The sequence below is a fragment of the Neofelis nebulosa genome, chromosome 15, assembly GCF_028018385.1.
Source record: "Neofelis nebulosa isolate mNeoNeb1 chromosome 15, mNeoNeb1.pri, whole genome shotgun sequence".
Taxonomy (NCBI): domain Eukaryota; kingdom Metazoa; phylum Chordata; class Mammalia; order Carnivora; family Felidae; genus Neofelis; species Neofelis nebulosa.
In genome coordinates this window covers 12,013,637-12,039,620 of record NC_080796.1, presented here as the reverse complement: position 1 = coordinate 12,039,620, position 25,984 = coordinate 12,013,637, and the positions used below count along the sequence as shown (strand labels likewise).

The window sequence follows — 25,984 nt, the reverse complement described above, 5'->3', positions numbered from 1 at the left end:
AGATCACTAATTTAGTGCCTCTGTGACTTTTCTGCCTGTATCCAAATTTGTATTTAAAGCTACCTTAATTTCCTTTTAGGATTCAGAAGAAGAACGCAATTTGTCTGTGCAAAGTTCTCATATCTGCTTCCTGTGGTATTATAGAGTTATGTAAGTAAGGCAATGTTGAATACAAAGATAATTAATGCTTTTTAAGAATAATTAGATTTAACTTTTAATTAACCACAGATGGATTATCTACATTATACTTTTCACATAAGCTTGCACTCACCAATCAAGATATCCTCAAATAAAATGCCAAACTAATATTGGGAAACAAACAATAAAAATAACAATAGCAACCACTATTTGAACATATATTTCTAATGTTCGTACTTGATGTAAATTATCTCTCTCACTTTTTATAACAAACAGAAATGCAGGTATTGTTATCTTTATTTTATAAATGAGGACATATAAGCTTGGGTAGGTTAAATAACTCAGATAATAATACACAGCTACTAATAACTAGCATTGGGATTTGACGCTGGTTCTTCAGACTACAGGGCTCTTTTAATTCCATTATATACATAGTTTCTCCAACCCATATTAACATGAGAGTGAATGAAAATAACTAAAAAGAGAAAACTGGCACAGGAGAAAATAATTAACTGCATTAGAAAATCATCTGATAAGTTAAAACCATCAATGAATCAGAATATTTTTCAGTGCAACAGTCAAGGCAATACCCTAAGCCCTGAATAGGATACAGGGAACTGTCTTATGTGGCCCCTGCTCCCCAGAGGACTCAACAGCCTCGCATTTCATTGGCCACAGGGATTACTTGAGGACTGACACGTGACCCAGGCAGTCGCCGGCAGAATACTCGTGTCTTCTGTAAAGCGGAAGTGGTTGTTGCCGATAGTTGTCTTGGTTCACGTGGTCCCTTAGAAGTCAGATGGCTCTGCAGTGTATATGAAATTTTTGGACTAGAAGCCCTGATAACTAGATTTTAGCAAGCCCTTCAAGGAGTGCACGTTCCATTCCTCTCAGAAATACTGCCACCTTCCCAGACTCTTACCAAGAAGCAAGGATGGAGTCTCTGCTACTCCTGAACCTGACAGGGTTCTGTCCTAGTTGCGGATTTCAGATATGCCAATCACCAGCTTTCTCCTGTGGGTTTGAAACCAACTGAGAAACAGACAAAGGCTAATTTGGAGATAAAAATTCCCTGTACAGCAGAATTGGAGAACAGAACCTTCCTCTCTGGCCACATGGGTTATTTTCTGCTTCCTCCAAGCAGAGACCAGGGGGGCCATCAGAGAAGGCAATCTGCCAAAAAAAGCATTGAAAAAGCATTGATAGTCAGTTTCACGAGTTTCCAATCTCACTCACACACACTGAGCCCCAAGAGCTAGTGACGGATATGGGCTTCCATACTGCTCTGATCTGGTCATGAATCATGAAAACAAAATCGGAAGAAGCAGCACCTATCTAGGGGGGGCAGTTAAGCCCAAAGAGACAGCTCAGTGGGAGCTAAGTGTTTTTCTGTTATGTAAGTGGTAAAAATGTACACAATTTATCACCTGTAAAAATACCATTTAAAGAATAAAATGAAACTAATACTCATGTATTCATCACACAAGTCAAGGAAGGGAACATTACCAGTACCGTAGAATCTGCTACTTAGAAATGCAGAATCTGGGGCCTCATTCCAGACCTCCTAGATCATTACCTGCATTTGAACAAGATCCTGTAGTCATTGTATGTACGTTATTGTTTAGCAAATCGCATTCTGATGCACACGAACAAAAGTTTCTCTAGGATATAGACCTAAAAGTACAATTGGCTAAAAGTAGGATATGCATTTGTTCAAGTTTACTAGGTAATGCCTAAATGCCTCTTGAAAAGATCGTTCAAATCTACGTCTACACCAGCAGCCCATGAATGTTCCCATTGTGCTACTTCCTCACCAATACTCAGTATTATCTGACTTTAATTTTACAATCTAGTAGATGTGAAATTATGTCACTGTGCTTTTTATTTGCATTTCCCTAATTACTATTGAGCATATTTTCATTTATTCATGAAGAATTTTTCTTCCCTTTCTGTTAAATGAGGATTTTTACCCATTTTTGAGTTATTTTTGTTTCAGAATAACTTATAAGATTTCATTCTAATGACTAGGACATTATTTATATATTTCAATATGTATATATATTGAAAGGATTTATCCCAGTTTATGCAACTTTTCACTTATGATCTCTATTGATAACAGAGGTCCTTGCTATTATAGATGAATTTGCCAGCTCTTACCTTAATTGGTTTGTGCGTTTTTAAATCAATTTAAGAAATCTTTTCCTCCAAGTTCATAAAAATAGCCTCCTATGTTGTTTCCTGAAAGGTCCACATAGTTTTGACTTCCACAGTTAGGTCCTTAATCCATCTGGAGTTAGTTTTTGTATATACTTGGAGATAGGGATCCAATTTTATTTTTTCCATGTGAATAATTAATCTTATCAGACCCATTTATTGAATAATGTACTTACCTGTAGTGCCTGCTTTATCATACATCGATTTTCCATGTATGCATGTGTTTCTTCCCAGCTGGCTCTACTGTTCAGCTGATCTGTTTGTCTGCTTAATAAACACTACATTATCTTTATTACTATAATTTCATATTTCAAATCTTGATGAGTGACAGTGCAGATCCCTGGCCCACTCTGACACAAATCTTGTTCTTCTTCATGAGTCTCTTAGCTTTGTCTATTTTTCCTCTGGCCTATTTTTCCTCTCTATGAAATTTTAGAATTGATTTGTCAAATTCCACAAAAACTCTAGTAGGGATTCCTATATTAAATATTTAAATCAATATTTAAATCAATTTGGAGAGTTTCAGCTCAAGAATAATACATAACCTTCCATTTATTTAGGCCTTTTTATAAGTCTGCCAAAAAATTTTGCAATTTTTCATAAAAGTGCCTGGAAATTTTTATTAGACTTATTCCTAGATGCTTTATATTTTGGTCTCTATTACACTCAATTTTTTAAAGCTACATTTTCTGTATTTTCTAACCAGAGCTTCTTGCTGTATAGAACACAATTTACTTCTGAATATTGATTTTTGTATTCAACAATCTTGCTAAATTCATATATTAATTCTAACGATTTACTTATATATTCTCTTGGAGTTTTTACAAATCCTATCACCTGCAAATACTGATGGTTTTCTTTATCCCTTTCCAAATAAGTATGGCTTTTCTTTCTTTTATTCTGACTGCTTTGCTAGAATATTCAAACACAATGTTTCATAGAAGGGTGAAAGCAGGCCTCCTTGTCTTATTCCTGATTTTAAAAGGGAGGCTCTCATTTCACTAATTTTGCAGAATATTTATTACAAATTATGAGTTAACCTTTACCCAGTTGAGGAACTTCCCTTTTATTCCAAGTTGGTGGTGAATTTTGCGTATGAATTAGTGTTGAAATTCGTTTAAAGTTTTTCTACTTGCACTTCAGAGTTCATATGGTTTTTCTGTTTTACTATGTTAATGATGAAAAATAGTTATTAATGTTTCTATATTAAACTAACCTTGTATTCCTGGAATAAGCCAACTATTCCAGATTCCAACTACTCCAGAATTCTTGATGAATTCTCTTTCATTTACATTGATGAATTTTCTTTGTTAATACTGTGTTCAGATTTTTTTGGTGTGAATTTCATGAGTGAGTTTGGCCTGTGGTCTTACTCCCCTTGTGCTATCATTTTCTGCATTTGGTATCGGGATTGTGCTAGACTCATCAGGAAAGTTAGGAGTGGTCATTCTTTTCTATTCTGAGAGATTTTGTGTAACATTGGAAGTATATGTTCCTTAAGTATTTGATGGAAGCTTGCACAGAAGTTTACTTGGGTCTGGATTTCGTGTGTGTGTGTGTGGTTCAGGGGGAGATTTCCTAAGTGTTAATTCCATTTTTTAATGGTTATAGTGCTATTTTGGAATTACAATTCTTGTAAAATCCATTTCTGTAAGTAGTACTTTTCCAGAAATTTATCCATGTCTTCAGTTAGCCATCTTAATATCAACTTTAATATCATAAAGTTGTCTGTAATATCCTCTTATGAGATTTAGTCTCTGAGCTGGTTGTAGTTACACTTCTGTTTTAACATTTCTAATAATTTTATTTGTGCCTTCCTTTGTTTCCATGTCCTTGTGGTATTCCTCTTTTATTAGTATGTTCAGAGAACTAACTTTTGGCTTTTTGAGCTTATCTATTGCAGTCTATTTCATTTCGACCCATATTTTCTATGATTTCCTTGAGTTTGTTTTTCTAAAACTTAAATTGGCTATTTAGCCCATTAGGCATGAGGCTCTCTTTTTTTCTAATGTGCGTGTTTAAGGCAATCACTTTTCTTCTAAGTACTTCTGTAACTGTATTCAACAAGTATTGCAAAAACCTCGTGTGATTTTTTTTTTATTGCTCAGAAATAATTTTCTAATCCTTGCTACAATTTGTTTGACCCATGAGTTAGTTAGAAATGCATTTTTGGGGGCGCCTGTGTGGCTCAGTTGGTTAAACATCTGACTCTTGATTTTGGCTCAGGTCATGATCTCACAGTCATGGGATCAAGCCCCATGTCAGGCTCTGTGCTGGGTGTGGAGCCTACTTGAGAATCTCTCTTTCCATCTCCCTCTGCCCCTCTCCCCCCTGGTGCTCTCTTTCTCTCAAAATCTTTTTTGAAATACATTTTTCAATTTACAAACCTATGAGTGTTTTTAATTATAACCTGATTGTATTGGGATAAGAATTGCTGGAGGAAATTTTTGACCTAGCATCTAGTCAGTTTTTATAAATGTCCCATGTGTACCCATAGAAAATACATTTTCTTATTGTTGGGTCAAATATTATAATCACACAATTAGTAGATCAGATTTGGTAAGTGAACTATTCAGATCTTCTGTGTGCTTACTTGACTCATTGTTGGCTTGATCTATCAATTAATGAGAGGGCTCTGCCAAATGTCCCACTAGGATGGTAGATATGTTGCTTTTCCTCACAGGTACCTAAGTTTTTGTTTGATATTTTGAGGTTATCTTTTATGTGTATATAACTTTGGAATTACTGAGCCTTTTTGAAGAATTGAAACTTTATTTGTAGTGATCTTGCTTCTCACCTGTAATACTTTTTCTTTTGGTGCCTCATGTTCTGTTTTATTTTATGTTAATATATTCATGGGTCTTTATCCATTGATTTTCAAGTTTTCTATAAACTTATATTTTAAGTGTTTCATTAATGAATGCCTTGAAACTGGATATTCTGTTTTCTAAAATGACAGTCTTTGGCTTTTAATTGGGCAATTTGGAGCATTTATGTTTATTGTGATTACTTAAGTTTATATTTATGAAAAAAATTTAATGTGCTTTCCATTTACTTGCTTAATACCCTTTATGTCTTTAGCATGTTTTAACCCTAATCATGCCTTGGTCAATATTTTCATTCTAGTCAGTTCTTTTCTCCTTTTTCCTTGACTTTCTTTTTTTCCTGATTTAATTTTCTTTCATACTTGTTTAGAAATTATGAATTGTATGTCTATCTTACATGATACTCCAGTAATTTTAGATGTATCAAGTCTAAATTTAATCAATACATTTATTCTTCTCTTGAACAATACAACAATCTTTAGAATACTTTACTCTGATATTATACCTCTTTTTTTAATTTTTTTTTTACATTTATTTATTTTTGAGAGACAGAGAGAGACAGCACAAGCAAGGGAGGGGCAGAGAAAGAATGAGACACAGAATCCAAAGCAGACTCCAGGCTCTGAGCTGTCAGCACAGAGCCTGACATGGGGCTCAAACCCACAAACCATGAGATCATGACCTGAGCTGAAAGTTGGCTCTTAACTGGACACTTAAGTCGGACACTTAACCAACTCAGCCACCCAGGTACCCCTATTTTATCCTCGTTCTTGAAAAATAGTTTCTCTGAAAATACAATTCTGGGTTGGTTGCTGTTTTCTCCCAAGACTTTAAAATTATTGTCTGCTAAATACAGAGAACAAACTGAGGGTGGATGGTGGCAGTGGAGGTGGGGGGGGGGGGGGGATGGAGGGGGAAGGGAGGGAAAATGGGTGATGGGCACTAAAGAGGGCACTTGTTGGGATGATCACCCAGTGTTGTATGTAAGCCAATTTGACAATAAATTATATATAATAAATAGCTTCCTAATAGTAAAATAAAATAAAATTAAATTAAAATAAAATGAAATAAAATAAAATAAAATAAAATAAAATAAAATAAAATAAAATGTCTGCTGGGTCCTACTATTGCAATTGTAAAGTCCACTGTCTAATAGTTTTATCTTTTAGGTTGTCTGTATTTTCTGTTTAATGCCTTACCTTGCCTTTGGTGTTTCACTATTATAGGTTTTTTTAAAAATCTATCCTACATGTGGTTTATTGCAGTTTCTGAATCTGAAGATTAGGGTCTTTCATTAATTCTGAAAAACCAGTCATTATCTTTTCAAATATTGATTCTCTCATTTTATTCTTTCTCTTTAGATTTTCATAAGAAAATATATGTCACCTTTTCATTCTGTCCTTCTTGAAATATTTTCATATTTTCTATCATTTTGTTTTCCATGACTCATTGTAGACTATTTTTGTTTTAATTTCAGTTTGCTAATTCTCTTATCATCTGTGTCTAAAATTTGTATTCACTAGGGGTGTCTGGGCGGCTCACCTGACTTCAACTCAGGTCATGATCTCACGGTCCATGGGTTCACACCCAGCATCGGGCTCTGTGCTGACAGCTCAGAGCCTAGAGCCTGTTTCAGATTCAGTGTCTCCCTCTCTCTGCCCCTCTCCCAGTCACACTCTCTCTCTCTTTCAAAAATAAATAAACATTAAAAAATTTTTAAATTTGTATTCACTAAAATCCTGTCTAGAGGCAACTGCCACGGTATATGCTCCCATTTTTTGCATTATTGCATCCAGAACTGCCTTTGTAATTTGTTGGGCCGTATGAAGACTCTTGTTAAAAAATCAGAAGAAAAATAGTGTTAAAAGTTTTAAATATAAAGCTTTCCCTTTCTTCCCCAGTCACTCTCTACTGGTCTTCGTGCTTTTATTTATATTTAATGTCGTGCTCCCATGGACATGAGAATACTCTTGGGCCAACTGCAGACCCTCATAATCACTTGGCAATTCAGCATGTGTGCAGTTCACTTTCTGCCAGGTTTCCCCTGTCAACAGCCATTGGACCAACACCTCATGCCCCAGTCAGGGGTGGCATCTGAAGAAGTCAAGCCTGGTATCTTTCCTTACAGTGGGTCTAGCCATCTTGACCTATAGCAGATGAGTAACCTCCACGGGTACTGCAACTTATCACTTGAACACACTAAGTACCCTGATTGGGGGTGGGCAAGAGACTCACTCCTGTGGAGACGAGGCCTCCATCTGCCACAGCACAGTGCTGCCACCTGGTGAGGCAGAGGGCAGCTGCTGTCATGTGTTACTCCAGATGCCACAAGTTTCATATACCCTACACTGACCCTCCCACACCTGAGCCCTGGCTATTGCCCAGGGTGAAGGCAGAAGCATTTTCAGGACAGGGGAGTGAGGAGGCCAAGACCAGGTGGAACGCAAGGTACCAGGGAATGGAGGAGTGAGGTACCAAGAACCTGTCCTGTGAAGGCAGACAGGAACAGGAGTCAGGACTGCACCAGCCAAAGCTCCCAAGTGCGTGCTTCATTGTCCCATCATAATTCACATATAAAATACAAGTTCAAAGATAAATTTATTAATAATTTCAAGACAAAGATTGCAGTGGATTAAACCTCAAGCACCAGGCCCTGCTGAGCACTGCTTGAGCACTGGGCTTTCCAAACCTATTGACTCTGTTTGCCCCCAAACAGAGTCTATCCCAGTACTCTGAGTACAGAGTACTCTATCCCAGTACTCGCTACATACTATCTGTCTATCTACTTAAATAGCTTGGTAAAGTCACTGAAAGTTTGCCAAGTTTAATAGGATATTTTTTACTCCTCTTAGCACTTGACCACTGTACCACATATAATGTTGGAGATGACTTATTTCTTCTTGAAACTCTTTTCTTCCTTCACTTACCTGCTACTATCTTCCATGTCTTTTTTTCTTTTTCTTGTACAATACATCATTATTGTTGTACATATTTTCTTGTACAATACATCATGCTACACATTAGATCCTGGAACTTAATTAGCTTATAACTAAAAGTTTGTACACTTTGGCCAACATCTCCTTGTGTCTCCTATCTCCAAACCCTTGGTGTAAACATCAATATACCCTCTGTTTCTATGAGTTTGAAGTTCTTAGATTCCATATATAAGGGAGGTCATATAGTGTCCTTCTTGGTCTGACTTATTTCACTTAACATAATGCCCTCCAGGTCCATTCATGTTGTTGCAAATAGCAGGATTTCCTTCTTTATATGGCTGAATGATATTCTATTGTATAGATTTACTACATTTTCTTTATCCACTCATCAGTTGATAGTCACTTAGGTTGTTTCCGTATCTTGGTTATTGTGAATGATGCTGCAGTTAACATAAGAGTGCAGTGGGGCACCTGGGTGGCTCAGTCAGTTAAATGTCCAACTTCAGCTCAGGTCATGATCTCACAGCTCATGAATTTGAGCCCTGTGTCAGGCTCTGTGCTGGCAGCTCAGCCTGAAGCCTGTCTGCTTTGGATTCTGTGTCTCACTCTCTCTCTCTGCCCCTCCCCCACTCATGCTCTGTCTCTGTCTCTCTCCCCAAAATAAATAAACATTAAAAAAAATGGGAGTGCAGATAACTCTTCAAAATAATGATTTATTTTCCTTTGGAATATACCCAGAAGTAGGATTGCTGGATTACATGGTAGTTCTATTTTTAACTTGTAAAAGAACCTCCACACTATTTTCCATACTATCGGTACCAATTTACATTCCCACCAACAGTGCGCAATGGTTCCTTTTTCTCCACATTCTTACCAACATGTATTTGTCATTTCTTGTCTTTATTTATTTTTTTCATCATATCCATTCTAACAGTTGTGGGGTCATATGTCATTATATCCCTGCTGATCAGTGATGTTTAGCACCTTTTCATGTACCATACCAACTGTATGTCTTCTTTGGAGAAATGTCTTTTTAGGTACTTTGCCAATTTTATAATAGATTGGGGTTTTGTTTGTTTGTTTTTTGTTTTTTGATATTGAGTTGTATGACTTTCATATATTTTGGATATTAACCCCTTATCATATATATGGTTGGCAAAAATTTTCTCCTATTCTGTATGTTAGCTTTTCATTTTGTTGATTGCTTCTTTTGATGTGCAGAAACTTTTTAGTTTGATGTGATCCTACTTGTCAATTTTTACTTTTGTTGCTTGTTCTTTTGGTGCCATATTTTAAAAAATCATTGTCAAAACTAAGGTCAAGGAGATTTTTCACCTATGTTTTCTTGTAGGAATTTTACTGTATTTCGTCTTACGTGTAAGTCCTTACTCTATTTTCAGTTAATTTTTTGAGTGGGGTAAGATAGTATTCTAATTTCATTCTTTTTCACATGGACATCCAGTTTTTCTAACACCATTTACTGAAGAGACTATTCCTTCCCCATTTAGTATTTGTGGCTCCCTTGTCAAATGCTGGTTGACTATAAGTGTGTGGGTTTATCTCTGGACACTTCATTCTGTTCCATTGGTTTTTGTGTCTGTTTTTAATAACAACACCATACTGTTTTCATTAATATAGCTTTGTAATATATTTTGAAATCAGGAAGTGTGATGCCTCCGGCTTTGTTCTTTCTCAAAACTGATTTGGCTATTGGGGGTCTTTTGTGGTTCCACACACATTTTACAATTGTTTCTTCTGTTTCTGTGGGGGAAAAATGCCATTGGAAATTGATGGGATTTTATTGAATCTATAGGTTTTGGTAGTATGGATACTGTGGCAATATTAACTCTCCTAATCTATGAACATGGAATATATTTCCATTTATTTGGGTCATCTTCAATGTCTTATAGCTTTTGGTGTATAGATCTTTCACTTCCTTGGTTAGATTTATTACTAAGTATTTTATTGTTTTTGATGCTATTGTAAATGCGCTTATTTTCTTCCTTTTTCAGATTGTTTATTGTTAGTGTATAGAAACACAACTGATTCCTGTGTGTTGATTTCATATGCTTCAACTTTATTGAATTTGTTGATTATTTCTAACAGTTTCTTGGTGGTGTCTTTAGGAAGTTCTATATTCAAGGTCATATCAGCAAGCAGAGACAATTTTATGTCTTCCTTTCTGATTTGGATGCCTTTTATTTCTTTTTCTTGCCTGATTACTCTGGTTAGGAGTCCCGTACTGCATGGAGTAGGAATGGTGAGAGTGGGATGGGCACTCTAGTCTTGTTCTTGATCATACAGGAAAACTATCAACCTTTCACTATTGAGTATGATGTTAGCTGTAGGCTTGTTATATATTGCCTTTGTTATGTTGAGGTATGTTCTCTCTATATCCAATTTGTTGAGAGTTTTTATTAAGAAGGGATGTTGTATTTTGTTAATGTTTTCCTGCATATATTGAGATGATCATATGACTTTTGTCTTTCATTTTATTAATGTGTTTCACATTTATTGCTTTGCATGTGTTGAACCATCCTTACATCCCACTTGATTATCATGTGTGATCCTTTTAATATGCTGTTGAATTCAGCTTTACTAGTATGTTGTTGAGAATTTTTGCATCTGCTCTTCAGGGATATGGTCTGTAGTTTTCACTTCTTGTAGTGTGCTTTTCTGACTTTGGTATCAGGATAACGCTGGCCTTGTAAAATGAGTTTGGGAGTTTCCTCCTCTTCAGTTTTTTGGAAGAGTTTGAAAAGGATTGTCATTAATTCTTCTTGAAATATTTGCTGGAATTAACTAATGAAGCCATCTATTCCTGGGCTTTTCTTTGATGAGAGATTTGTGCTTACTGACTCAATCACCTGACTCATTTTTAGTCTGTCATATTTTCTACTTCTTCCTGGTTTAGTCTCAGTAGATGATAATGTTTAAGGAATTTATTTCTTCTAGATTGTCAGATATGTTGGTCTATAATTGTTCACAGCAGTCGCTTATGGTCATTTGCATTTCTGTAGAATTTGTAGTAGTGTCCACACATTTCTGATTTTAGTAGTTTGAGTATTCTTTTTCCTTAGTCTAGTTAGAGTTTCATCAATTTTGTTTATTTTTTCAAGCAACAGTTCTTAGTTTTGTTGATCTTTTCTACTGTTTTTTTTTTGGTCTCTACTTATTTCTGCTCTGATCTTTGTTATTTCCATTTTTCTGCTAACTTTGGATATAGTTTGTTCTTCTTTGTCTAGTTGCTTGACATATAAAGTTAGGTTGATTATTTGAGACCTTTCTTTTCCCTTAATGGGGGCATTTATCACTATAAACTCCCCTTCTTGAAGTGTTTTTGCTGCATCCCATAAATTTGTTTTATTGTGTTTCCTTTTTCATTTGTTTCAAGATATTTTTAAAATTTATTTTATTTAAATCCAATTTATTTTATTTATTTAACATAGTATAATATGAATTCAGGAGTAGAATTTAGTGATCCATCACTTATACATACAACACCCAGTGCTCATCAAGATATTTTTTTAATTTCCTTTTGATTTCATCTTTCACCCATGGTTTTTCAGTGTGTTGTTTAATGTCCACATATTTGTGTATTTCCCAGTTTTCCTCCTATAATTGATCTAGTTTCATACTATTGTGTTCATAAAATATACTTAGTATGATTTCAATCTTTTTACATTTGCTGAGACTTTTTTTTTTACCTAACATGTTTCACTTGGTCTAAAGTATAGTCCAAGGTCAACTTTCCCTTATTGACTGTCTAGATGATCTATCCATTGTTGAAAATGGCATATGGAAGTCCCCTGCTATTATATTATTGTATATTGCTCTCTTCAGACCTGTTAGTATTTGCTTAATATGGTGCTCTGATGTTGTGTGCATATATGTTTCCAATTGTTATAGCCTCTTGATGAATTAGCTTCTTTAGTATTACACAGTTACCTTCTGTGTCTCTTGTTACACTTTTTAAGCTTACAATCTATTTTGTCTGATATAAGTATAGCTATTCCACTCTATTTTGGTTTCTACTTGCATGAGCTATCTTTTCCCATCCCTTACTTTGAGCCTGTATATATCCTTGAAGCTGAAGTTAGTCTTTTATAAGAAGCATATAAAGGGGTCTTGTTTTTTATCCATGCAGCTATTCTGTATCTTTGTTTAGAGAATTTAATCCATTTACATTAAAAGTAATTATTGTTAGATAGGTCTTACCAATTCCATTTTATTAATTTCCTTGCTCTTTTGTGTTTTTTTAAAGTTTATTTATTTTGAGAGAGACAGAGACAGCACGAGTGGGGGAGGGGCAGAGAGAGAGGGAGACAGAGAATCCTAAGTAGGCTCCACAATGGTGCCCCTCAATGCGGGGCTTGAACTCATGAACCATGAGATCATGACCTGAGCCAAAACCAAGAGTCAGACACTTAACCAACTGAGCCACCCAGGTGCCCCCCTTACTTTTTTGTATTCCTCTGTTCCTTTCTTCTTCTCTTGCTGTCCCTTTGTAAACTGATGATTTTCCACAATGGTATACTTTGATTCCCGTCTCTTTATCTTGTGTGAACCTATGATAGCTGAGATTTGTTTTGTTTGGTTTTGTTGTGGTTACCTGTCGGCTTACTTGAAATATCTTATAGATATAACAGCATTCTACGTGGGGCTGATAGCAGCTTACCTTCTATCACATACAAAACTCTACCATTTTATTTCCCCACCCCACATTTTATGTTTTGTTGTCAATACTGACATCTCTTTAAAAATTTTTTAATGTATTTTTTGTATTTTTTAAAATTTAAATACAATTAACATACAGTGTTACATTAGCTTCAGGTATACACTATAATGATTCAACAATTCTATATATTACTCAGTGTTCATCACGATAAGTGTACTCTTAATCCCCTTTATTTATTTCACCTATCTCCCTACCCACCTCCTTCTGGCAACCACCAGTTTGTTTGCTATATTTAAGAGGCTGGTTTTTGTTTGTCTCTTTTTTTCTTTGTTCATTTGTTTCTGTTTCTTAAATAGCACATATGAGTGAAATCATATGGTATATCTTTCTCCAACTGACTTATTTCACTTAGCATTATACTGTCTATCTCCATCCATGTTGCAAATGTTTAGATTTCACTTCATTTTTATAGCTGAGTAATATTCCATTGTATATACATACCAATCTATGGATGGACCCTTGGGTTGCTTCCATATTTTGGCTATTATAAATAATGCTGCAATAAATACATGGATACATATATCTTGTCAAATTGCTGATTTCATTTTCTTTCAGTAAATACCCACCGGTAGAATTACTGTAGTAATTCCATTTTTAATTTTTTGAGGAACCGACATAATTTTCCCACAGGGGCTGCACCAGTTTGCATTCCCACCAGCAGTACATGACTGTTCCTTTTTCTGCACATCCTTGCTAACACTTACTATTTGTTGTGTTCTTTATTCTAGCCATTCTGACAGTTATGAGGCAATATGTCATCGTGGTTTTGATTTGCATTTCCTGAATGATTCATGGTGTTGAACATCTTTACCCATTTGGCCATCTGTATGTCTTCTTTGGAAAAATGTCTATTTGGATTCTCTGCTTATTTTTTAGCTGGATTATTTGAGTTTTTATGATGTTGAATTGTAGAAGTTCTTTGTGTATTTTGGATATTAACCTCTTATTGGATATATCATTTGTAGATACCTTCTTTTATTCAATAGGTTGCTTTTTTTGTTTTATTTATGCTTTCCTTTATTGTACTAAATCTTTTTACTTTGATGTAGTCCCATTAGTTTATTTTTGCTTTTGTATCCCTCCCTGAGGATATATATCTAGAAAAATGTTTCTACTGCTGATATGAAATAAATTACTGCCTATGTTTTCTTTTAGGAGTTTTATGGTTTCAGGTCTTACATTTAGGTCTTTAAACCATTTCGAATTTATTTTTGTGCACGGTATAAGAAAGTGGTCCAATTTCATTCTTTTACATGAAGCTGTCCAGTTTTCCCAGCATCATTTTTGAGAGATTGTCTTCTTTGCATTGTATATTCTAACATTTTTATCATAGAGTAATTGACCATAAAAATCATGGGCTTATTACTAGACTCTCTATTCTGTTCTATTGCTCTATGTGTCTATTTTTGTGTCAGTACCATAATGTTTTGATTACTACAGCTTTGTAGTATAGCTTGAAATCTAGGACTGTGACACCTCCAGCTTTCTTCTATTTTAAGATTGCTTTGGCTACTCAGGGTCTTTTGTGATTCCATACACATTTTAGGATTATTTGCTCTACTTATGTTAAAAATGCTTTTGGTATTTCGATAAGGATTTTATTAAATCTGTAGATTGCTTTGGGTGGTATGGACATTTTAACAATATTGGTTCTCCCAATCCATGAATATGGGATATCTTTCATTTGTTTGTGTCATCTTCAATTTCTTTCATAGTGTTTTATAGTTCTCAGGGCACAGGTCTTTCACCTCCTTGGTTAAGAGTTTATTCCTATTATTTTAGTTTTTTTTGGTGTAATTATAAATGAGATTGTTTTCTTAATTTCTTTTTCTGCTGCTTCGTTATTAGTGTATAGAAATGCAACAGATTTCTATATATTAATTTTGTGTCCTAAAACTTTACTGAATTCACTTCTCAGGTCTAGTAGTTTTGGTGGAGTCTTCAAGATTTATTATATATAGTGTGATATCATCTGGAAATATGAGTTATACTTCTTCTTTCCTAATTTGGATACCTTTTATTTCTTTTTCTGTCTGATTGCTGTGGCTAGGACTTCTAGTACTGTGTTGAAAAAAGCAGTAAGAGTGGACATCCTCAGTTTTTCACCATTGAGTATGATGTTAGCGATGCGCTTTTCACATATGGCCTTTATTATGTTGAGGTATGTTCCCTCTAAACCTACTTTGTTAAGAGTTTTTATCATGAGTGGATGTTACATTTTGTCAAATGCTTTTTATACATCAATTGAGATGATGATATGGTTTGTATCCATTTTCTTGTTAATGTGATGTGTTAAGTTGATTGACTTGCAAATATTGAGCCACACTTGCATCCTGGGAATAAATCCCACTTGATTGTGGTGAAGGATTTTTTAAATGTATTGTTGGATTTGTTTTGCTAATATTTTGTTGAGAATTTTTATATCTGTGATCAGACATATTGGCCTGTAGTTCTCTTTTTTCTTATAGTGTGTTTATCTGGTTTTGATATCAAGACAATGCTGACCACATAGAATGAATTTGGAAGCCTTCCTTCATTTTCTGTTTTTTGGAATTATTTGAGAAGAATAGACGTTATTAACTCTTCTTTAAATGTTTGATACAATTTACCTATGAAGCTGTCTGTTCCTGGACTTCTATTCATTGGGAGTTTTTTGATTACTGATTCAATTTCATTGCTGGTAATCTGTCTATTGAAATTTTCTATTTCTTCTTGATTCAGTTTTGGAAGCTTTATGTTTCTAGGAATTTTATCCATTACTTCTAGGTTGTGCAATTTGTTGGCATATAATTTTTCATGATATTCTCTTATTGTTTGTATTACTATGGTGTTGGTTGTTATTTCTCCTCCTTTATTTCCTTTTAAAAGTTTTTTTACGTTTATTTATTTTTGAGAGAGAGAGACAGACAGACAGACAGACAGAGCATGAGTGGGGTTGGGGCAGAAAGAGAGGGAGACACAGAATCCAAAGCAGGTTCTAGACTCTGAGCTGTCAGCACAGAGTCCAACGTGGAGCTTGAACTCACAAACTGTGAGGTCATTACCTGAGCTGAAGTCAGATGTTTAACTGACTGACCCACCCAGGCACCGCTCTCCTCCTTTATTTCTTTTTTTAAAGTTTATTTATTTTGAGAGACAGAGAGAGAGAAGAGAGAGCAGGAGAGGCCAGATAGAGGGAGAGAGAGAGAATCCCAAGCAGGCTCTGCACTAACAGTGCAGAGTCCTATGCAGAGCTCAAACCCATGAACCATGAGAGCATGGCCTGAGCCAAAACCAAGTCAGATGCCCAACTGACTGAGCCACCCAGGCACCCTCTTCTCCTTTATTTCTGATTTTATTTCAGTTTTCTCTCTCTCTCTCTCTCTCTCTAGGTTTATCAATTTTGTTTATCTTTTCAAAGAACCAGATCCTGGTTTTATTGATCTATTCTATTGTTTTTTAGTCTTAATTTATTTCTTCTCTAATTTTTATTATTTTTTTTCTTCTACTGGCTTTGGGCTTTGTTTTTCTTTCTCTAGCTTTAAGGTTAGGTGTAAGGTTAGCTTGTTTATTTGAGATTTCTCTTATTTTTTGAGTTAGGCATGTATTGCTATAAACTTCCCCTGTAGAAGAGCTTTTGCTGCTCCCCAAGGATTTTGGACCATTATGTTTTCATTTTTATTTCTCTCTTTGTATTTTTTATTTGCTTTTTGATTTCTTGGTTGACCCATTTATTGTTTAGTAACATGTTATTTAGCCTCCATGTATTTGTGTTGTGTCCTTTCCAGATTTTTTTCTTGTGATTCATTTCTAGTTTAATACACAGGAAAAATGCATGATATGATTTGAATCTTTTTTAATTTATTGAGACTTGTTTTGCTGTATAACGTGTGATCTATTTCGGAGAATGTTCTTTGTGCTCTTGAAAAGAATGTGTATTCTGCTGTTTGGGGGTGAAAATGTTCTGAATATCTGTTAGATCATCCTGGTTTAATGTGTCATTGAAAGCCACTGTTTCCTTGTTGATTTTCTGTCTCTATAATCTATCCATTGATGTTAGTGGGATGTTAAGGTCCCCTACTATCATTGTGTTATTGTCAATTTCTTCCTTTATGTCTATTAATGGTTGCTTTATGTACTTAGGTGTTTCCATATTGGGTGCATAAATATTTATAATTGTTATGTCCTCTTGTTGCATTGTTCCTTCTATCATTATGTCATGCCCTTTCTTTCTTGCTAGTCTTTGTTTTATGAGACTGAAGCGCTACCTACTGCGCTAATGAGGCACCTTCTAGTCTTTGTTTTAAAGTCTATTTTGTTTGGGGTGCCTGGGTGGCTCAGTTAAGCATCTGACTTTGGCTCAGGTCATGATCTTGCAGTTAGTGAGTTCAAGCTCCACATCAGGCTTTCCGTTGCTAGTGTGGGCCCGCTTTGCCCCTTCTCCACTTGTCTGCATGTGCATGCGCACTCTCTCTCTCTCTCACACAAACACACACAAATAAACATTTTAAAAAATAAAGTGTATGTTTTTGATATAAGTATTGTCACCGCAACTTACTTTTCCCTTCCATTTGCATGATGAATGATTTTCCATCCCTTCACTTTCAACCTGCGTGTGTCTAGAGGTGTGAAGTGAGTCTACTGAAGGCAGCATATAGATGCATCTCCTTTTATCTCTCGCTCTCTCAGTCACCCTGTATTTTCTGACACAAATTACTGGAGCATTTAGTTTTTTTACATTTAGAGCAGTTATTGATAGGTGTGTACTTATTGCCATCTTGTTATTTGTGTTATGGTTGTTTTTGTAGTTCCTCTTGGTTCCTTTCTTCTTCTTTTGCTCAGTTCCCCTGTGGCCTGATGGCTTTCTTTAGTAATATGCTTGGATTCCTTTCTCTTTATTTATCGTGTATCAAAGGTTTTTGATTTATGGTTACCATTAGGTTCACCAGAACCAGGCACTTCAGGGATGTCTCCCATGTGGATTGTATATGCCCTACTGTTGTGGCTGAGCCACGTTTGCCTTCAGTCAAGTCAGTTACATTGGCCCACTTTTGCCTTTTTTGGGTACACTGGGTGGGGGTTAGTCCTTGTGCTATTAAGGAACCGGTCTGGGGCCCCTGTGGGCTTGCAATTGGGCAGTGTTAGAAGTCAGCACAGGTGCCTGCCCTCAGCTGCAGTCTCACCAACCTATAGGGCCCTCTCCCTGCCTTGTCCACAGAGGCCTTCCTTGGTGTGTGGATCTGGCAGTTGGCCCGATGCCAACCCCCATTCCATTTGCTGGGGTTGCCCTTGCACCAACCTACAGAGTGCTCTCCCAGCCTGTCCCTTGGGAGGTTTTTGTTGGTAGGTGGAGTTGGCAGTGAGACTCACAGTTTGCCCCCAGTCTGTCTGTGGGTGCTGTAGTCACACTGAACTGCAGGGATTTCTTCCTGTGCTGCCCCCGAGAGCTTTTTGTTGGTGAATGGGGCCACAGTCAGACCACACGCCTGCTCCCCCATATGTGTGCGCAAGCTGCAGTCACATTGACCAGCAGGGCACTGCACTGCCAGCTGTAGGGTTTAGCTGCTGGGACTATGGGGACACTGGTGTGTGTCTGGTTTTCTTCCCCTCTCCCCAGGGCTGGAGTCACCTTGGAGTTCCACCCGTCCCTGCCAAGGCTGCTTGCAAGGTGTGCTGGGGCTGGAGCCACTTTGAAGAGACACCTGCCACATGGGGGGGGTTGGATGGGGTGGATACACAGGAGAACCTGGAGGCAGAAAATGCAGTGTTAGCAAGATACATGGATTGTGTTCATGCTCGTTCCCACAAGCATCAGCTGTCTAGGCTGGTGGGGGGCAGAGAAACAGTGCCTGCCATCTCTTCTGTTTTTGGAGAAGTCTCTTAAAGGTCCCTGTCCCTCCAGTGCATATTCTGAGATTAGCAAATGAATCGATACCTCAGTAAATAAATCTGCCATATACCTCAGGCACTTTCCAGGCTGCTGCTTCTCTGCTGTGCCTTGGCTGGGTTGTTTACTTTGCTGACCCTTTACAGGTGGCATTTCAGTTTCCTGTTGCACAATGGCTCTCCTGGAGCTAAGCCCACTGATTTTTAAGGTATTCAGAGCTAAGCCCTGCTGGTTGTAAAAACTCATGAAATTGAGCCTCACTGGTGTTCACAGCCAAGTGTTATGGGTACTCATCTTCCCAGTTTGGGTTCCCCGTGCCTGGGGTGCCCGGTGTGGAGTCTGATGCTCTCGCTTCTCCACGCTTGTGCTGTCCCTCCTGTTTGGGGTTAGCCTCACCGGCTGTTTGGTTCCCAGCCAAACTTCCCAGCCAAGGCTTCCCGAAAGCCTTTCCTACCCATTTTGATGTGGCCTCCTCTCTACGATTAAGTGTGCAAAGTCTGTTCCGCCAGTCTTTCAGTCATTTTCCGTGTTAGTTGCACTCCTGTGGCTGTTATCTCAGTGTGTCTGTGGGATGTGGTGAGCTTAGAATCCTCCAAGTCTGCCATCTTCCCAGAATTCTACATCTCCGTATGTTGTGTGGCCATTACAATTTGTAATACTTGGTCCTTTAACCTTTATACTAAAGGTGAGTGGCTAACACACCACCCTGTTACAATATTAAAATATTCAGAATCTTTTTACATATTTCCCTTTACTAGTGTGTTATATATTTTCATGTTTTCTTTTTACTAATTAGAAGACTTTTTATTTCAGCTTGAAGATCTCCTTACAGCATTTATGTAAGGCAAGCCTAGTGGTGATAAACCCCCTCAATTTTTATTTGTTTGGGAAAGTCTATCTTGCTTTCATTTCTAAAGGACAGATTTGCTGATAAAGCGTTGTTGGTTGGCAGTTTTTTTCTTTCAGCACCTTGAATGTATCATCTCACTCTTTCCTGACTGTGAGGTTTCTGCTGAGATCACCTAAGGGTGATCGTTTGTATGAGAGGGTTTTTTTTTTTTCTCCTCCTGCTCTTAAAATTCTCTTCTTTGTATTTTATTTTAGATAATTTTATTTTAATGGCTGTGGAGAAGATCATTTTACATTGAAATTTGGGGGTGATTTAGCTTTATGAACTTGAATATCCAAATCTTTCCCTAGATTTAGGAAGTTGTCAGCCATTTTATCTTTAAGATTTTCCTTCTCTTCTCCTCCTGGGACCCCAGTGATGCACTCATTGTTTCTCTTAATGGTATCCCAGGCTTTGGTCATCCTTTTTTATTCTTTTTTTTCTTTTTTCTTTTCTGAACTGGGTAATTTCAAATGATCTGCCTTTGAGTTCATTGATTCTTCTGTTTTGTCCAGCCTGCTCTTGGAGATCTTTTGTAAATTCTTCAGTGAAGTCATTGTATCCTTAGCTTCAAATTTTCTGTGTGTGTGTGTGTGTGTGTTTCCATGTTTTCTGTCTATTGAACTTCTTGCTTTATTCTTCTATTGTTTTTCCGATTTCATTAAATTGTTGACCTTTGTTCTCTTGTAGCTCTCTGGGCATCTTTAGACACATTATTTTGAATTCCTTTTTGAAGCATTTATGTATCTCCATTTTGGGGGGCCCATTACTGGAATTTGTGTATTCCTTTGGTGGTGTCATGATTCCTTGATTTTTCATGTTCCCTTTATCCTCACATAAGTGTCTATATATTTGAAAAAGCAGTCACCTCTTCCAAACTTTGGAAGACTGACTTTGCTAAGGAAAACCTTCACTGGTGGGTGGAGAATACAGTGACCCCAGGTCTAGTGATGTAGGGCACCTCAGGGGCATGTGGCATCTTGGGGTTCAGAGATGCATGATGTCTCATTAGGTCAGGCCACTGGAGTCCATAACATCAACAACTGTGTGATATTTGGCAAGTGCTATGTAGTGCTCACAGTGACTGCAACGTCTGTTAATGTTCCCCACAGCTCCTCCAGGTCCAGTGGCTAGGGACCAGAGCAGGAAGTGGTAGTGGCCCGAACCAGTGGTGTGCACATATTTAGCTGTGGGGGCCTGCTGGTAGTTTTCTGTGTCCTGGTAGGGGTCAGTTTTAGGCACACACATAGTGTTGAGGACCAGGGACAGCAGCAAGGGCCAGGCCAAATGCAGGCATACAAACAACTGTAGGAGTCCTGGCTATCTGTGTGCATTCCTGTGGCTGTGGTGTTTCACCACAGATATGGGCACAAGTAATGGAGGCCGGTCATAGTAGACAGGGCCAGATCTAGACTCACAAACAGCTTTGACCATTGGAATGACTTCCCAAAGATGCAGGGTCTTGCCACAGACATGCCCAAGGCAATGGAGCAAGTAGTGGGAGTTGGGCTCGGGAGCCTAGAGGTGCACATTTGGAGGAGCTAGCCCTAAGCACCTGCAGAGGGATGGAGGTAAGCTGTGGGGTTCTAGGCTGCATCCTGCACTTGTACAGCTGCAGAGGCTGAAGCTAGCTGCTTGTATGGATCCCATTCTCTGCCAGTGGTGAGGACAGGTGAATGGGAAGGGACTCGGGCAGCTGGAACCTGCAAATGCAAAAACCTGTGGGGTAAAAACTAGTGAAATCTGCAGGCGTCCATGATGGCTGTCCTGACCATTGGTTTCTTCTGTAGTGAAAGCTTCTGGGTCCCCTGTAGAACCAGGTCACTGGGACCCTCATTGCTCCCACTGTGTGGTTGACACTGGTAGTGCTTGCCTTTCTTCCTTGTTTCTGGCCATCTCTATACATCTCAGCTTTGACAGTCTCTGGATGGGGTGAAACCTAAACAGGTCTTCCGTGCCGTACCCCCAAAAGGCTGGGGAAGCTGGTCAATCACCCTGCCCTCCCTTTCCCAGGGAGGGGAACTCTACAGCTGGTGAGTTCCCTCTTGACACAGAGCAAGGCCGGCTTGGCAGATGGGATGATTAGAACAAAATGAAGCATTCTTCCTTCCCTTTTTGTGCCGTTGCTCCTAGGTTTTTGTTCTACTTCGTTGAAGTTTCTTAAGTGGACTCTTGAACTCTCCCAGAACTGTTTTTGTTTGTAGATAGCTGTCTAATTGTTGATCTTTGTTGGGGAAAGGAGGTTGGCTTCTTCCACTGTACCATCTTGGTGACATCAGCCTCTTCTGTTTTTTCTAACGATCCCCTCCCAGTCTTTTTGTTTGGCTTTTTATGATCTGTCCTTACCTTAAATGTCAGCTCCATTCAGGTTTCTTTCTTTGACTCTCTTTTCATTCTACGCTTCAGTTTGTGCACCACTTAAGAAAGGCAAGCATTCTGATAAAGATCCAACAGAACGCTGCTAATATCATCTTCCATGAAAATCGAGGTTGTTACTTTAACATCAACTGATACTGTCTCTCTGCAAGTTTACCTTTAATAAGCTTTTTAGTATTAATACTAAAACCTTTCTCATATTATCAGTACATTTCTCCTTTTGCCTTTAAATTTTCCTTTCCAGATAGACAGGTAAGTCACTCAGTGACCCACTTCTGTTCTTATTTCCTGCACCTCAGACAAGTAGCATAACACAAGGAGGACACTCCAGCCCTGGAGCTTGGGATCTTTTTGATCAACCTAGTTCTTTGTGAACACTTATCAATATTTATAGTACTTACTTCCATTTGCTTTCTAAAAATCAGATTGAACATATGGGGGCACCTGGGTGGCTCAGTCAGCTGAGCATCCAACTCTTGATTTCACCTCAGCTCGTGATCCCCAGGTTGTGGAACCGAGACCTGAATTGGGCTCCATGCTGAGCATGGAGTCTGCTTAAGATTCTTTCTCTCTCTCCCTCTGCCCTTCCTCCCAGCTTCTGCTCCCTCTCTCTCTAAAAACACATGTTTTAAAAATAGAATAAAATCAGCTTGAACATATGAAATATTGTTTTCGTTATATGGTCTCAGAAACTCACTGCATACATATTTACTGATTCCCAAAATATCTTTTTTTTTCCATTTTATACATAATAACGTACCAGGCACTGTGCAGCAATCAGCAAATAAAAGAACATAGTCCTGAGGCATTGACTTTTAGAGCTTATATGAGAAAGAAAATACAGATATCATTAAATGAACATCACTTTCTAAAAAACATGCAACTGAACATACAGATAAATGTTCCTTTCAGAAAATTTAAATTGAAAGGGCAGTTAATGAAAGATTTTCACTGCCAATTGATGACTTTGTTGGCATAAATTGGCATAAATTACAGCATGTAAACACTATAGACTTTCTTAGGCAGAATGATCATATCACAGTTTTAAAGACTGCTCATGCAATTTTGGCTACGTGAACTTGTAATGTTACTAAGGCAGCATGCAGATTCAAGCCTGTCAGCCTTTTGACATGTGATAACATGTGAGAATCAGTCGTTATATTTAATTATAGACATAGTAGCTTTTTAAAAATTTTGTATTTAATTGTTTATGTATTTATAATGGAATATAAGAATATTGAGAGACTTAGAAACATGTATATTGAAAGCGAAGTATTCAAACTAATATTTAGCATGCTGTTTACTAAAATGTGATTCCTCTTTTTCTCAACAGAAGTTTCTTTCACAACTTTACCCAGGTAAAACATGTTTTGAAATTTTATATATCCTTCCCATATCACTACTGTATTATTTGCCTCTAATCTTTCATGTTACCCAGAAGGAGAATTTCCCAAACTAATTTTTCAACAAAATTTGCCTAGAGCAGTGGTACTTACAATATGATTTGAGGACCTCTAGAGCTCCACAGACCTTTTCAGGAGGTCCCTGAGCTCTACCCTTTCCCAACCACATATCTGTGCGAGGATAGATTTTCCCCACATACTTCCACCAAAACAACATGTGCCAACAGCTTGAATGCAGGAGCACAGATGACAATTCAGCTGTCTTCTATTAAGACAGATAACACAGACATTTTGTGATGTAAAATGCAAAACAACCATTCTTCTGCTTTTCTTTGTTTTGGAAAATAGCTCTTTTTCATTAAAATATATGTCATGTTAACATTTTATGGGTTTATCATAGTTTTTAAAATAAATTCATAAATATCTTCTCGGTTTGATACATGGTAAATATTGATAGATCTGACCCACCTAAAACAGAAGCTCTGTGGTATTCTCAATAATTTTTAAGGCTATGAATGGGTCTTGAGATCAAAAGGTTTTAACATCTGGTCCGAGGGTGGAAGATGACAGTCGAGTAGAAGGATCCTAGGCTCGCCTCCTTCCATGAATGTAACTAAATAGCCATCAAATCATCCTAAATACGCCAGAAATTGATGTGAAGACTGGCAGAATAAACTCCACAACTGACGGTAGAGAAGCCACATCAAAGAAGGTAGGAAGTGTGGAGATGCGCTTTGGGAGAGAGATTGTGGCCACTGTGGTAAGGAGGGAGCCATGGTCATGAAGAAGGACAAGAGACAGACCAGCACACAGGGGAGCACACAGGAAAAATGCATCCCTGTAGCAGTTGGCTTGGAAAGCAAGAGGGGCCGAATTTCATGAGTTCTTGCAACCAGTGGGCTTAAAGGTCAGTGGGCTTGGCTGGGATAGAGCCTGAATGGCACTGTACTATTCTTGCAGAGAAGGTAGGCAAACAACCCTACATTGTGGAAATAGCAATCAAAAGAGCACCTGTGGCACACAGTGCGGAGTTTATTCAGTCATCTCAGAGCGAGTCCTAGAGAAGTAGCATTCACAGAGAGAAACCTCGGGGAACAAAGGAATTGGCCAGCGTCATTTCCCTCTCCTGGCCCTCAGCATAAGCACAGGACCACCTGTGGGAACCACTGCGGCACTGACACTCACTGCCTACCTTGCTTACACCAAGCTCCACTCCCCCATGCTCCAGTAGAACTGCCTATCTGAGCCATGCTTGTCTCAGCCCCAGCATGGCAGACCCCTTCCCCCTAAAGACCAGCCTAAACCCCTACTCACACCATGTTACCCATCATGGGAATTTTGCAGCATCTCAGTTCCGCCAAGTGGAGTCAACAGATCTCACTTTACAAGCAGACCAAAGCACACCTAGTTAAAATGTGCCACATTCAGGCCAGAGACCAAACAGTGCCTACAATAGGCAGAGACCCTGCAGATGACTGGCCTGAAGGATAAAACAGCCAGGACAAAGCAGCAGAGCACATGCAACACACATTGGAGACATTTCCAGAAGCGCAGGCCCTGGGGAACAGATGACATTACATGGCAGAGAGCACTATAGGACCTCTTCTTCATAAGATCATTACCTTCAAGAACAGGAGACATAGCTGACTTTCCTAACACAGAAATAGGCACAGAGACATAGACAAAATGAGAAGACAGAGAAATTTATCCCAAATGAAAGAACAGAACAAGACCATGCCAGAGATCTAAGTGAAACAGATATAAGTAACATGTCTGATAGAGAATTTAAAGCATTGATCATAAGGATACTCACTGGACTCAAAAAGAGTAGAAGACATGAGTTAAACCCTTACACAGAGATAGGGAACAACATAGCAGAAATAAAGGTCATAATAAACAAAATGAGAAATATGCCTCATGGAATGAACAACAGACTGGAAGAAGGAGAGGAATGAATTAATAGCCCAAAAGACAGAGTAATGGAAAGTAATCAAGCTGAACATAAGAGGGGAGAAAAAAAGAATTATGCAAAACAAGAATAGAGTTAGGGAACTCAGTGATTCCATTAAAGGTAATAAAATTTGTATTATAGTAGTGCCACAAAAAGTAGAGAGAGAAAAGGGGTCAGAAAATTTATCAGGGAAGCTGAAAACTTCCCTAATTTGGGCAGTAAAACAGATATCCATATCCAGAAGATACAGAGAACCCCCATCAAAATCAACAAAAGCAGACCCACACCAAGACAAATTGTAATTAAATTAGTAAAATATAGTGATGAAGGAAAAAATGTTAAAGCAGCAAGACAAAAGAAGACTAACTTAACAGGGAAAACTCATAAGGCTAGCAGAAGATTTTTCAGCAGAAACATTTCAAGGCAGAAGAGAATGGTATGGTATATTCAAAGTGCTAAATGGGAAAAATCTGCACCTGAGAATACTCTATCTAGCAAGGCTATCATTCAGAACAGAAGGAGAGATAAAGAGTTTCCCAGAAAAAACAAAAAAACTAAAGGAGTTCATGACCACTAAACCAGCCCTGTAAGAAATTTTAAAGGGGACACTTTGAGTGGAAAGACCAAAAGTGACAGTATAAAGTAGGA

At 37.8% G+C, this 25,984-nt stretch overlaps 1 protein-coding gene across 4 annotated transcripts in view; it reads left to right on the top strand.

The window, feature by feature from the left end:
• CATSPERE (catsper channel auxiliary subunit epsilon) overlaps window positions 1–25,984 on the top strand; it is a 198,323-nt gene that overhangs the window by 31,161 nt on the left and 141,178 nt on the right. For 3 of the 4 annotated variants that reach the window (XM_058701752.1, XM_058701751.1, XM_058701753.1), the window contains 2 exons: window positions 80–150; window positions 23,316–23,340. In XM_058701752.1, coding sequence (XP_058557735.1) covers window positions 80–150; window positions 23,316–23,340 — 96 coding nt within the window. The remainder of the gene's footprint in view (window positions 1–79; window positions 151–23,315; window positions 23,341–25,984) is intronic. The other variant, XM_058701754.1, reaches the window with a different exon arrangement.